The sequence below is a fragment of the Neolamprologus multifasciatus genome, chromosome 9 (genome assembly GCF_963576455.1).
Source record: "Neolamprologus multifasciatus chromosome 9, fNeoMul1.2, whole genome shotgun sequence".
In the NCBI taxonomy this organism is placed as follows: Eukaryota; Metazoa; Chordata; class Actinopteri; order Cichliformes; family Cichlidae; genus Neolamprologus; species Neolamprologus multifasciatus.
This window is the reverse complement of record NC_140447.1, coordinates 30,983,023-30,998,190: the sequence shown is the minus strand read 5'-3', so window position 1 is coordinate 30,998,190 and position 15,168 is coordinate 30,983,023. Positions and strand designations below refer to the sequence as shown.

Here is a 15,168-nt window from a genome sequence, read left to right as displayed (position 1 = left end):
CATGCAAAAAGAAAAATGCCTGCAAAAAGAAAAACACATGCAAAAAGAGAAACACCTGCAAAAAGAAAAACACATGCAAAAAGAGAAACACCTGCAAAAAGAAAAACGCTGCAAAAAGAAAAACACCTGCAAAAAGAAAAACACCTGCAAAAAGAAAAATGCCTGCAAAAAGAAAAACACCTGCAAAAAGAAAAACACCTGCAAAAAGAAAAATGCCTGCAAAAAGAAAAACACCTGCAAAAAGAAAAACACCTGCAAAAAGAAAAACACCTGCAAAAAGAAAAACACCTGCAAAAAGAGAAACACCTGCAAAAAGAAAAACGCTGCAAAAAGAAAAACACCTGCAAAAAGAAAAACACCTGCAAAAAGAAAAACGCTGCAAAAGCACACAAAACACAACGGAAATGTTTCTGGGGAGACAATAACCCGACGGACCAGTTGCACGAACCAAAACATGCTAAGCTTGACGAAGGCCAGACCATCCCAAGATCCCAGACCTCACAAGCCTCTCACTTCCACACTTCTCATACTTCCTAGTACGTGAACTGTGCGTATTACAAAGCGTGCAGTTGCTGCATTGGGACACAGCCAACATGTCTTAAAGTTCTTCAGAGGCCTGGTAATGAACTAGTCATTTGATTCAGGTGTGGTGACCCAGGGTGACATCTAAAACCTGCAGGACACCGGCTCTCGAGGACTCATGTTCCCTACCCCTGTGATATGGGTGGCCCTACCTACTTTCCAGGAATGTTGTTAGAGGTTTGTTGTTGTGTGGCCCAACAGTAACATGACTGTGGAGAACTCCATCGCAACGACCGAGACTGTCCAAGCCGGGGCTCGAACCGGCAACCTTCCGATTACAAGGTAAACTCCCAACTCTTGAGCCACGATCGCCCCCATTTATTTATATTAGATTTAGTTATAAGTATACTTGTATACATAGCACATTTATACATGATTCTATTTCATTTACAGAACTAAAATTAGTTTGTTGTGTACAGAGAATCTTGGAGCTTGACTCAATGGTTAGACCTCATGAATACATCCCTGTGGATGAAGCTGTATTCAGTCTAGCAAAAAGCAGAAGAAGAGGTTTCAACATGTCTTTTCAATTTTGAGTGGTAGTGTGTTAATGATGAAAAAAGTGTGTTAGTAGCCTATGTGCACCATTCTGGGTACAAGTGCACCACACTGCTAAATGTGTTTTGTGTTTGAGAATGTGTTTAGAGTTTTGGTAAATGGGACATTCAGATTTGCAAATGGTGTCCTAGCCAGATGGATAGTGTTTAAGATTTTGGCAACTGTGGGATTGATTTGATGAAAGAGTTTTCATAGTTCACAGTTTAGTTTTTGCAATGGGAGTTAGTGTTTTAGCAATTCAGAAAAACTGTAATGTCTTTGAACGTGTTATCCATACAGCAATTATTTGCAGACTCGACTACTGCAGCTCTCTGTAGTTTGGTTTGAACCATTGCTCTATCATCTTCAGTTGGTCCAAAATGCAGCTGCTCATCTGCTAACTGGCACAAAATGGAAAAAGCATATTAGGCCAGTTTTGGCCTCTCTACGCTTGCTTCCTGTTACTTACAGGATCCAATTTAAAAACTTTTTTTTAATCCCTTAAATGCCAAACCCACTCTTACCTGTCTGAACTCCTATTTCTTTATGCTCCAGAAAGAACCGTGAGGTCCAGGTCAAAACTAACTTTAACTATTCCACGGTCTAAACTTAAATCTCGGGGCGCTCCTCTCTCAGCTTCCTCCACTGCACACACTCCTCGTCATGCTCTGCCATCACTATATATATGGAGAGAGGGAGAGAGTGCACAAACACCTGTCCTCCTGCCACCCCGAGAGCTCACTGGACTACCCCTCCAATGCAGCAGGCCAGAGACCACACCTCTGCCACACCCCCCCCGCTGCCCAACTGAGGCTAGACCCATCTTGCGAGGCTAGACCATGCGCTGTGCGATTCTTCTATTACTCCCATTTTCAACATTTTGGAAAATTCTCTCTGAACAATTGTCTTTTATGTTCAGGCATCACATAGGGCTGTGAATGCACCATCACGCCAGACTACATGGTGCTCGATGATGAGTCATAAAGTTAGGCAGGGGGGAGAACACATCTGCAAAACACCGTTGCAATCCGTCCTCTGGTCCTGTGTGAGATGGTTATCAAAAAGGAGGCGGGAATGGTGTAACTTGGCACCTCCGGCCCCAACTCATCTGTTCCCTTAACTAGAACTAGAACCTCTCTCCAAGCTTTAAAGAGGTTGAGGTCATGTATCTGTGTGGATCCTCCCTTGTCCGACAGCATTACCTCAGTCAACATCCCCTACATGGAAAGTTTTCATGGGGATATAAGTCAGGTAAAAGGCCATCTTAATGACCCTTGAAAACTTTTAAACTCAATTTACCCTCCTGTAATCTAACTTCAGTTATTAATAAGCACACCGTTTGTTTGCAGTTTGGAAGGGTAAACTCATCCTTTCAAACCCTCTGCAAACTACCTATCCACAGCAAAGTTCTGGGATGAAATTTACGAATTTATTTTTATTGAAGATAATTTTTTACTGAGTTGCAGGAACCCTGTTCAGTGTGAGTGGAGAACAACCAAGTGTCCCCTGATGGCACTCCACATGTGCCACTGAAAACAGTTAATCTGAACCTGAAATCATGGCTCAAAATACTTGTTGTGAGACAATTCCTTTATTTAGTTTTATTTTATTTTTTTCACACCAAACTATTTAATAAGTGTTTAATAAAACAAACTTCAGAGTTAATCAAATATAACAAAATCTTTAGTAGTATCAGGATTTCACAACACAAACGACAAACAGAACATGTGGATCAACAGGACAGGAAATACACTAAAGTAAAACTAAATACATGAAAAAACACATTCATTTTGAAATGGAATATCAAAGGTAACCAAAGAAAAACAGGAATTTGATGTAGATATCTATACTTCTATCTTCCTGAATGTACCATTCAGGATTATTCACTGTAAATCCAGAAATCAGAGCTACCTCATCAGATCCAAGTGTGACATCAGCTGACACTCTTTACAGGTTGATCTCAAGGTTTTTAAAGTCTGACCCTGAAACCAGAAGAGGAACTTTCAGTCTCTTCAGATTTATTGTGATCCAGTGATTTCAGGTCCGCTTGATGTTTGCACAGAGCAAATAATGAAGTGAATGTTTTGGCACATTGGTAACTGAAAAACTGTGGGGACAATGTGGGATTGTTTGTGTTCGGAGTATGAACTGAGACTCTTGAAGCTCTTGTCACACTGGTCACACCTGAAGTTCTCTTCCATGTGTCTACGTTCATGACTGTTACGATTACTTGATTGTGAGAAGCTTCTGTCACAGTGTCTGCACTTGTATGGTTTCTCTCCTGTGTGCACGCGTTTATGCTGTGTGAGATGACCTGCAGTGGTGAAGGATGACCCGCACTGGTCACAGATGTGCTTTTTAACTCCACTGTGAATAAGCTCATGTATTTTTAATGTACTTGGTGTGGGGAAGCCTCTACCACATTCTTTGCAGTAGTTCATTTTGTCTCCAGTGTGTCTACGCTGATGTAATGTTAGGCACCACTGCTGACTGAAAGTTTTTCCACAAAGGTCACAGTAAAACGCTTTCCCACCACCACAGTGAAGGCAGGGTTGAGAACTGGATCCATCTGTGTCGCTCTGCTTCTAAACAAAGACACAAAGACAGTGAAGGTCAGGCAATTCCTTCAACATTTTTATCCTGAATGTCGCCTGAAATAAAAAGCATCTCAGCCAACATCCAATTACATTTTGTAACACTCAGTGTACTGGGCGAAAATGACTCTTTATTTGTAAGTAAACCACTTCATGTGAAGATTGTTGGTTAAATCGATGGATGCTCTACTCTGCATGTCACAAGATACTAACCCCAAGCTTCCCCAAGTGTGAATGTTAGATAGACAGCAAGGGGAGAAGCTTTTAAAACTTTACGTTTGTCCAACATCAGGAAAGATTCTGATTTGTCTCAAACTTGATTGAATATTCTGTACATGACGTTTTCATGTCTCATTTAGCTTTGAAATTAAACTTAATTCACATAATACTTCAAAATAACTGCATCTGTAAAAATATAAATACATACCTCACAGTGACTGCACTTGTAGAGTTTCTCTCTGGTGTGGATCTGTTGGTGTGATTTCAGGGAACGTGGCTCTTTAAAAGCCTTATCACAGAGGTCACATTTATATGGTCTCTCCTGAGTGTGGGTAAACATGTGCTGCTTTAATTCTTTGTATACCACAAACACTTTGCCACACTGATCACAGCAGTAAACATCATTTTTGGTGTGAATGCGTAGGTGATTATTTCGGCTGAGTCGCCAGCGGAAGGTTTTTCCACAAATGTCGCAGCTGTACGGCTTAATTCCAGTGTGGACAATTTGATGAAGTTGTACGCTCTTACTGCGAGCAAAAGTTTTGCCACACTGATCACAGCTGTACGGTTTAAATCCACTGTGGATGAGTTTGTGTCTATTTAAGTGTCCAACCGTCTTAAAAGACTTTCCACAAAGCTCACAGCTGTGTGCTTTAATTCCACTGTGGCTGCGCTGATGTGATATTAAGCCTTGAGGTTGGGTAAAAGACTTTCCACACAGCTCACAGATGTATGCTTTAATTCCACTGTGGATGAGTTTGTGTGTTTTTAAACTTCCAGCCTGAGCAAAAGACTTTCCACACAGCTCACAGCTGTGTGCTTTAATTCCACTGTGGATGAGTTTGTGTGCTTTTAAGTGTCCAGCCCCAGAAAAATTCTTTCCACACTCATCACAGCTGTATGTTTTCTCTCCCGTTCTTCTGTGAGGTTTGTCGGTCTCCTGAGAGCGCTGACTTCTCGCTCCATGTTGGTCCTGCAGTGACAGAGATACAAACAGAGGCAGTGAGTGAAATGCAGTCGTGGAACAAACTGAAACTCCATTACTGGAATCAAAGATGTCAACAAACAAGTTCTAGGTGTGTTGCCACCACATTTTGTTGATAGTTTCACATTACAATGATGTGCTACAATGAGAATTGGAATGAAAATAACATAACTGAAGAAATATTGATCGCTGGAGAAAATCTTTCATTTCATGAAAAATGGGGAGTCCAACTGATGATGTTGTTGTTTCAATGTGTGCTGAAAATATGATCGTTGTGTTTTCTTATAACTTCTGTGGTTTTTATTTGTGAATGTGGATTCTTTATATATGGAGGAGCCCAGGATGGAAAAGCTGCTGTTATCTTGTGTCAACACTTTCAGCACAAGAACACTGAATAAGGGAGCTCCCCAAGGGTTTGTGTTGAGCCCCCCACTTTTTCATCATGTTTGCGGACGACACAGCTATAGTAGGACACTAACAATGGTAAATATCCTGTATTTGTATAGCGCTTTACTTAGTCCCCATGGACCCCAAAGCACTTTACACTACATTCAGTCATCCACCCATTCACACACTGGTGATGGCAGCTACATTGTAGCACATTGTACACAGCTGCTCTGGGGCGCACTGACAGAGGCGAGGCTGCCGGACACTGGCGCCACCGGGCCCTCTGACCACCACCAGTAGGCAACGGGTGAAGTGTCTTGCCCAAGGACACAACGACCGAGACTGTCCAAGCCGGGGCTCGAACTGGCAACCTTCCGATTACAAGATGAACTGCCAACTCTTGACCCACGATCGCCCGACAACAATGATCAGACTTATTACAGGAGTGAAGCTAAACATCTGGATGAGTGGTACAATGTGGTATAATGTTGAGCAATGATAAGAAAATGAAATATCGCGATAGAACGCGCATGCGCAGTGCCTTCGTTTTCATACGCACATGGTGGCGACGGAGAACTAGAAGAGCAAAAGTGGATCGTTGAATAAAACAGATGACCCAGAATTGGTTTGTCAAAATGCTGCAACTTCAGTGGTGGAACTGGTTTAGCTTTCGTCCGTCAGATACACAACAAACCGCTATTTTTGGTAGCGCATGCTAGCGGGCCGTCGTTATTACCGTGTTGTTTGGAAAATACGGCACACTTAAAATCAATCCTTTGATTTTTTTTCTGAAAATCGACAGAGCCCCTTATAATCCCGTGTGCCTTATGTATGAACTCTGGTTGTGTTTACTGACCTCCAACCGATTTTATGTACACGGTGCTCGAAAATCTGTCAAATATGTTTTAGTACGACTTTGCTAAGGTACGAAGCTGCACTGCTTGATGGATTGTCGGAGCATTACGGCTATATTAGGCAGGAGTTTTGTGGATATTATACATGGTGATGCTCAGGATATGCCAGTGGAAATGCCTTTTGGTTAAACTGTTAGCAAGGACTTTGTATTTTCACTGTTACATTTTTATATAACTTTAATGCACATGAAAAACAGCTGCTTTAAGTGAAAATACATTATTAGTGCAAAAAATCCATCAAAGTTGTGGAGTTGTAAACAATGTTACCTCTAAGCTGCGCACTGCTGGCACGGTCTCTGCGCACAGAAAGTCTGCGTTGCGCACAAAAAAAAAAAAAAAATTGAAATTGAAATTAAAACCCAAACTTTAACAATTCTGTTTGCAGGGCTCGCAAAATCGCTAGCCCGACGTCCCGGAGCTAGAGCCCTGTGCAGTGTTAGTCAGTAAGTGACTGGCTGCTCCCGTATGGGATTAGAACAATGCCACATTATCTTATAGTCCAGCCAATAATGCGATTCACATTCATATATAGCCTGTCTATAGCCTGCCTGCACATAAGGACACTATCACAGCGTCCTTATGTGCCAACACCAGTGTTTTAGCAAGCAAAGCGGCTGATGTGGAGTGAAGTCACGTAAATGACAACATGTACAACCATTGGAGATGTGAGCAGGACAGACGGAACAGTTGATTGAAAAAGTGTGGTTATGATAAAATATCTGCAATGTTTGGTTTTCTTCCTGAATACTGTGGTTGTTTACTGTGGGGGGGGAAAAAAAAATGGTAAAAAACACGTTTTATAAGGAAAACACTCGAAAGCTCTCCACCTGTGAGCAAAGACAAAACCAAAAAACACCCCCACCCATTCCTATTGGTCTGAAAATGTACCATGTCGACCAATCAAAAAATGATGGCAACATGGCATTTAGTTGTTTAGGAAGTTTTAGGAGTGACGGCGGTGGGTTGAGATGTGAGAGAGAATCGTGTGTAGTTAGTGTGTAGTGTAGTCAATAGTGTTGTTGTGTGTGTCAGAACAATGAGGCGACTGCTGAGTGTTACAGGTGTTACAGCAGTGATACATCTGCTGCTGTCAGGTCTGCAGGTATCAGGCTGTTGTTCTCCTTCATCTCATAGTGGACAGAAATTATTTTTGGAGTGGCACAAATAATTTGTGTGGCATCAGATTTGATGCAGAACAGCTGATTGTTCTGTAAATAGTTTGAAATGTTTATTTAAAAAAAACGCCTTGGCTGCATTTTTAGGTAAACAACTGCAAAAACTTTGTTTGCAAAACTCAGTTACTTTTTTGAAACTACATAATTAATTGCCCAACATTGGTCATTATATACTGTATTTCGCAGAGAGAGAGTTATATACTCTCTTATTATAGTGTTAACATACTACACAGGTCATGAACAAGATTTTTTTTTAATTTTCATTGTAAGTGGGCTAAAGCAGTTAATTAAAAGTAGTCTAACATAAATGTGAATGCTGTAATTTGATTATTTTAATAAACCATGCAACTTCTATGGACTAGCGCGACCACAGTGCACACGTCTGCTGTTGCACACAGTGGTCCAAGTGTCCGGAGTTTGCGTGTTCGCTCAGACACATGAAATATTAGCGGGAACATTGGTTGTAAAGTATTTTGTCTTGTGTTAATTATATCGTCAGTTATATCGTTATCGCACATTTTCAAATGTATATCGTGATAAATATTTTTGGCCATATCGCCCTATTCTAGAGGTAAGCAGCACCAAGTTCCTGAGTGTGCAAATCTCAGATCTCTCCTGGTCAAAAAACACTGCGTCACATGTCAGCAAAGCTTAATAACAACTCTACAGCCTCTGCAAAAGTGAGGAGAGCAAGAGCCTCAAACGCAATTATGAGCACCTTCTACAGAGGCACTGCCGAAACTATCCTCACCAGCTGCTTCACTGTGTGGTATGGCTCCTCCACCATGATTGTGTTGGACACTGCTGTTTAAATAATTGTATAGAATTGTATTGTGTTGTACATAACGCTCCTATTTTATTTTTATCTTTATATTATTTTAGAGTACCGGTACAATGTTAGGCAACGATAAGAAAATAAAATATCCAGCAGAATATGGGTAAAGCGCGCATGGCGCAGTGCCTTTGCTTTCATACGCACATGGCTGAAAAACCACGGCGGCAACGGAGAATGAGAAGGGTGAAAGCGGATTGTTGAGTGAAACGGATGAACCAGAATTGGTTTTTAAAAATGGTGCAACTTCAGTGGTTTGGTGTTTGTCCGTCAGATATACAACAAAGCACATTTTTTGTAGAACATGCAAGCGGGCCGTTGTTATTGCCGTATTTGTCGGACTAAGGTGCTCGTAAATCTGGGAGTAATCTGGGTCCTAAACTCCGTCCTTTAAGGTTCTAATGTCAAACGAACACTGCTGTAAATTCTTTCATCTTTAATAAAATGATCAGCATTGCTGCTTTACCAGGTGTAACTATGAAGTTTAACTTCCAGGATAAAAGTTAACGTGAAGGTTCCTGATGGTTAGAGACAAATACAATCGCATGGCAGGATGCTGTAAACGGACCAAACTTAGGTCAGGAGAACAACTGAGATAATCCATCCACAATACGAGGTTAGTCATTAATATACTGCAACAACATGGGAATAGAGCAGCTGTGATAGAACACAGCATTAATGAATCAATGGTACAGAAGTGGAGGAAGCAAGAAGAATGAGTTGAATAAAGTTTGATATATTTGACTGCTTTGTTTCGCTTAATTTGCCTTATAATCCTGTGCACCTTATGGTCCGAAAAATACAAATTTGACTTTTTTATTTGGCGCACTGCAGTTTAATGTAGCAAAGCACCTCTTTTTAACTTCAGTGGATATCATACATGGTTATGCTCAGGATATGTCAGCCCATTTCTACTGGAAATGTTTTTTGGTTAAACTTTCAGCAAGGAATTTGCATTTGCACTGTTAAATTTGTATATGGCTTTAACGCACATAAACAGCTGCTTGTTTAAGTGAAAATAAATGGATGGGGTTTTTTGCGCTAGTAAAGTTGTGGAGTTGTATTTTGTCTCGCAGAAATTATATTGTCAGTTATATCGTTATCGCAAATTTTCAAATACATACCGTGACACATTTTTTTGGCCATATCGCCCTGCCTTACTGTGCACACAGTTTCAATAACAGTGTAACTGAGATATTTTTCTCACCTCCTGTGTTGAAGTCATTGTTTCCTCTGTAGTGGCTGAGCTGAGTCCAAAAGGCTGAAACTGTTCCTCTGCTGCTCCACCAGACTCTTCTCCTGTTACTCAGCTGGGACACAAAAAGTATAGATATGTATTTTATCCCTGACAAGAAGAAGCAGAGCAAATAAACATTACTATACTCAGTGACAACAATACCTATGAAGCTTCAAGGTGAAACCCCAGAAGCAACTACAAAAAGAAAGTCATCAGCTGCCTACAAGAACTTGAAAGGGAAAAAGCCACTGAGCGCCCTGCATACCACCACCTTTACCCAGGGGATGCTGCACCCTGTATATATGGACTTCCATAGATACACAAAGGAGTCCCACTCAGACTCATTGGTAGTAGCATAAACTCAGCCACCTACAACATTGTCCAGCACATTACTACCATCCTAGTACCCTTTGTGGGGAACACACCCCACACCTCCATAAAAAGTTCCACTGACTTTAACAACAAGGTCCACAAACTTACACTTGATTCAGATAAAACCACAGTGAGGCAGTGGACACTGTTGAAAAACATAATAATACTCTGTTGTGTGTATATAAGGCCCCCAAAATGGCACCTTTTAAGAGACTCTGCTTATGAAGCAAACTCTATCAGTCACCCAAGAGAACATGGAAATAGAGCAGCTGCAAGAGAATTGAACATTAATGAATCAATGGTATGGAAGTGGAGGAAGCAAGAAGAATAAGTTGAAAAAAGTTTCACTTATCAACCAGAATTCATACATAAGGCACTTTTGAGAAAATTAAAGGATTTTAAGTCCGCCTTACAGTCCAAAAAATACACCATTGAAGAAGTTCTTGTGCTTAAAGTGCTTCACTGAGCTGAAATTTAGACATCTCAAGATATATAACATAAAAAGGAAGTATAAATTAAAAATGTCATAAAGGCTTGGAATTGATCATCTCAATATCCATACATTGGGCATAGACATCTTAGAGGTTAAGCCCTTGACTATCTCTGATTGGTTTAGATCACAATATGGGCAGTATGTTGTCTGTCATTGACCACAGACGACCTTTTTACTTGGACGACCTAGGATTAGTCACACTATTGAGAAATTAGATCGAATATGCAACCAATTAGTTTCTAGAGCCCTGGCTAATCCCCACGGCTAGCAATAAGATGCATATTTTGGTATCAATCCGATAACAAGTAGATACGGGCCAGTATCGTCGATACCGATACTTTCAATAAATAAGGTGGATGTGTCAATGAATTGCTAAATCCTGATTAATTTTCATGACCTTACGTGCTTTTTGCAATGTTTCTTTCTTTATTATTAAATAGTTAAAACCCAAGACATAATTAGTCTTTAATTTAACAAAAATTAAATGGTTCGGTTGGGTGTTTTGGGCCTCTAAAACTAATGTTTCAAGGTATGTGGGGTGTGCATGTGCTAGGCCAACTCTGGCCAAATCACCATTTTTCCTATCATAATCTAAAAGAGATTGAAAGTTTTCACATGAAAACAGTCACACAGCGATAAAAAGAAACAAATAATGACAAGAAGCTGTTGTATTATTAACTGCAATAGCCGGTCGCATGACAGCCACAGGAAGCCGACGGGTAAAGAGATCGGTTTTTAATCGGATTACGTCGTGGAAGAGAAATTGTTCAAGCCATGTTTCCGAAGTAACAAAGAGCGTCGCCTCTTTGGCCTGGATTGCAGCCATTTGAAGACCAAATATAACTTTTCAGAACACTCCAGCTCACATGTTAGTCTGCTCCAAGCATTTCCACAAAGGTAAGTCTTCTGTTGTAGTTATCATAACATAATCGTTGATGTAGGTTACGTCTAGGTTAAGTCTTATATTTATTTTGAATTGAATTCGTTGCGCTATGCTGCTTTGTTCACTGTGGCTTTGCGGGCTAATGTTTGTTGTGTCTTGTAGGAAAACCAGCCTACAAAATGCTGGAATGTGATCCAGACTGGGCGCCTCTATCAACCTGGTCATACAGAGTTTAAAGCTGCTACCACAGCCAGATTTGATCGGTTAAGAGAGAGAACGATATCAAAACAGCCACGAAACGTCCCGCATATATGTGCCCAAGTGTTGCATTGAAGCAATCAAGTGATGAATAACTGTTTTCCAGAATGTTGTTCTGATATGGTTTTTTTTGTTGCATTGTTGATTTGTTCTTCACCGAAGCAGCTAATAAAGTATGATGGATTTTTACAATTTTGCATCTTTCTTATAAGATTCTATAATAGAATGAAACAATAATGCCAGTTATAAATAAAGACAATAAATTGACTGAATTACGAAACTCATTTTATTTCAATTAGATCTGAAAACGTTGTGTAACACTACAACCTGAAACAACAAATAGATTGCGTTGGCCTGTACAGGAGATAAAGAAAAAATGTAACAACAGCTGTGAAATGGAATAGTCCAAATCACCAAAGTAAACTGGACCTGGGCTTGTTGCAGGATCTGAAGTTACTAAACATTTTGTGAGTGTATGAACTCAAACTTAGGACCATATAATAATAAATATGTGTGTGATGAAAGTCGGGCAGCACGCTAACGTCCTTACTCCACTCTGTATGCTTATATGGGTCTGACCCTTTCACTCCTTTGATTTTTTTCCTCATACTTGTTTTTTTACCTTTTCGGAAACTATCTTCGTACGGACCTTGTACATCACTGCTTCTGGGGCAAATAAAATGCAAGTAGGGATTAAAACCGCGGAATTAATGATTACCGGTGTTTTGATTTTGTTGCCACTCGTACCCACAATGCAATGCGCGGAAGTAACGTGGTACAGCTAGCTTAGCATGTATGCTGCAGTTGCAGGAGCACTTTAAAAACAAAGAACAACAAGGTGGTTACAGATATGATTAACCTAACAAATGAAAAATAAAACAAAGCAGCCTTTTAAACAACCCTATCTCGTTGAGCGTAAAGAATTTACGCAGTGCAGCTAAAGGTTCCAACTTTCTGCGAGCAAACGCTCAACTTCTCCCAGCATGCTGAGCTAATGATTAGTTGGTGTTTTTCTCCAAACACTCTCTCACTCTTCTCTCAACGTGTTCACAATAAACTGTGAACAGGCACCGAGGAGAGCAGCAGAAGACCTCATTCAGGAGCTAAACTCAACATGAACTGAACTCACAGTAAAGTTAGCTCGGTGCTTACCTTTAGATGAGCCCACAAACCGAGAGAAACTCCGTGATGAAGCCGGAACTCTTTCCAAACACAGGAAACAGATCAGGGAGCAGAGACCCACGTGGTTCACGCTGATCTCAGCTACGATCCAGGAGACAAGGGTGGGCAGATCGATGCAGATATCGATCCAAACATTGGTAGTGGTTTATGATCGATACTTTAGTTTGTGTCTCTCCTCTAAGTTCACTACTTTACTCCCGTTTCATGAAAAAGCAGCTCTCTCTGCTCGACTCCTCTTCCGCACACACACTTTGCTCCGCCCCTTCTTCCTGCTTTGACGTTGTTTGTTGCAGTGCGGTCACGTGACACAGCTGTACACATGTAACTACGTGAGGTGCTTTTCAAAAGTACCTCCTATCTCCTTTTCCTAACCCCTCTTCCTTGGCCTCGATGAAAACGTAATTGTGGAAAGGAGAATTGCTAAGGACTCAGAAAAAAGGAAAGAGCGGTGCTGAGAATATGAACAGCTTTACACTCGTCTCTCTTTAACGATGTGACGCCGCATGTCCGCCTGGTGAAACTACAATGTGCAGAAGATGGACTACAAAACAAACATCTTACTTCTTCACAATGTGTTCTAACCCTGTTGTTTTATGGAGGTCATATAAACAATAACAACCTATTAAATCCCTTAATTCAAACTAATGAATAGCAATTCATTTACAAACATCTGCAGCAGCTCAAACACTTCTAATGATGTTAAAAAGCTGCTGGATTTACTGAAGAGGCTCAGTGTCAGTTTGTGACTCAAAGTTATGACATATTTTCAACATATATTCGAGACTGAATTGGGCTGGCTATAAACTGGGACCTGTGAAGACTTGTTGGGCTGCTCTAGGGAGGATAGATGGTTTGAGCGGGACAATAGGTGGAGTTTTTGTGAGACAAGCAGTTTGAATTTAGGTGGGTGTTTTGGTATAATCTGATGTGGAGCTAGCTAAGGTGCTCCGAGACGGGAGTTTGTTTATAAAATTTAAAAATGCAGAACAAAAGAATAAGACACTTAAATTGCAAATGGTTTGTTAAAAGGAAGTCACGGAAAGGAAAATAGTGGGTGAGTAGAAAGGAGGAGGAGGGATTTCAGTTGTTCTCCATTGAGGAAAATGATCAAAGGAGGAGAGATCACTGGAATAAAAAAGACTAAAAGCTGTTAGAAATGGAGAAAATGTGGATAGTCTGTCAGTATTGCTTGAGATTCAAGGTAATACTTTGATAGACAAAGTCATGGTGGGATACGTGAGTTTTAGTGTCTGTGTTTATGTGCCTCCTCCACTCAAGTGCTATAACTGTCAGATGTTTGGTCACATAGGTAGTGCAAGTATTGGGGAAGTGATGAACTGAAGCTTTCCATCCAACTGGTCGACTCTACTGCGCCATCAAGTGGACGATTCAAGTAAAACAGGCTCTTTAATCATAATTATGTGATTTGTAAACCTCTAAACTGAATAAATAAATAGTTTTCATGGTTATTTATCCCAAATATTGTCTCGGTATGTCTAATACAAAAGACAAAGTGGAAACTCTCAGCACAGAGTTTTAGTATGATTGTGTAACTGTGCCATCATGCTTATGTACATCTGGATAATGACACAAACTAGCGTGTGGCGCTTCACTTTTTAGTAAACTAAAAGACAGAAATCAGATTATAGGATCTGTGGTGCTGTTTATTTATATTATGGTGCTTATTTAGCACTTATTTATTTGTTATATTTATTACTGTGTGCATACTTTATTAGAAAAGATGAGATTAAAAAAAAATCTCTTCCTTGCTGGTTCCATCAAAGAAGAAATGGTCAAGTAACTATGTAGCACGTACGTAATCCAGTTCCACAACACAGTGTGATGGGAAATCAGCTGTGTTTTGCTGCCCATTTTAATTCGAATCTGGCGCGAACCGGCGAGCCACTTCCTGAATTAGTCACGTGGTACGGACTGCCCGCGAGGCCTCGAACGTCACTCCATACGTAATCAAAGCGAGCCTCGATACACGCTTCACAAAAACTCCCCCAAGATTACCCGACACGCTTCAAAGCTTCGACACACAGGACACATCACTAGTGATCAGGTTAAATGTTGTAAAGTTTCCAATATAAAAACTTAAATTTGTTACAACTACAGTAAAAAACAAAGAAACTATACAGTCAGAACCTTTTATGTAATTTTACATTTATTTCTTATAACATCATAAAATGTTCATTAAGCCAACAGTTTTATTACCAGATAATTTTAATGTCTCCTGAATCTTTACGGGGTGATTGAGATTGTTGTCTGTGTAAGAAAATGATCACCTTTGACTTTTCTAATGACAACTGTGCATGTGTCACACAGCTGCTTGAAAAACAGCCGATCAGTGTGGAGGTTAGTTCTCCGGGCTTTGGCCCATGTCATGTTCTGTTCATTGAGTAGTTTAGATAGATCAGAAGTAAACCGTGCATTAGCTCAACAATGATTTTCTTTACATGTCCATAAAGGGATACAACAAAATAAAGAAGAATTCAACAACATCAAATGAAAAACT

At 40.3% G+C, this 15,168-nt stretch overlaps 1 protein-coding gene across 2 annotated transcripts in view; it reads right to left on the bottom strand.

Annotated features, from left to right (window-relative positions):
- Positions 1-746: 746 nt before the first annotated feature.
- LOC146511875 (uncharacterized) overlaps positions 747-15,168 on the bottom strand; it is a 68,022-nt gene continuing 53,600 nt past the window's right edge. Inside the window, exons 1-4 of one of the 2 annotated variants that reach the window (XM_085171776.1) lie at positions 12,621-12,944; positions 9,433-9,535; positions 4,141-4,905; positions 747-3,704 (exon numbers count right to left, since the gene is read on the bottom strand). In XM_085171776.1, coding sequence (XP_085027902.1) covers positions 3,138-3,704; positions 4,141-4,905; positions 9,433-9,450 — 1,350 coding nt within the window. In that variant the 5' untranslated portion in view covers positions 9,451-9,535; positions 12,621-12,944 and the 3' untranslated portion in view covers positions 747-3,137. Of the gene's footprint in view, positions 3,705-4,140; positions 4,906-9,432; positions 9,536-12,620; positions 12,945-15,168 lie in introns of those variants that run through there. The other variant, XM_085171775.1, reaches the window with a different exon arrangement.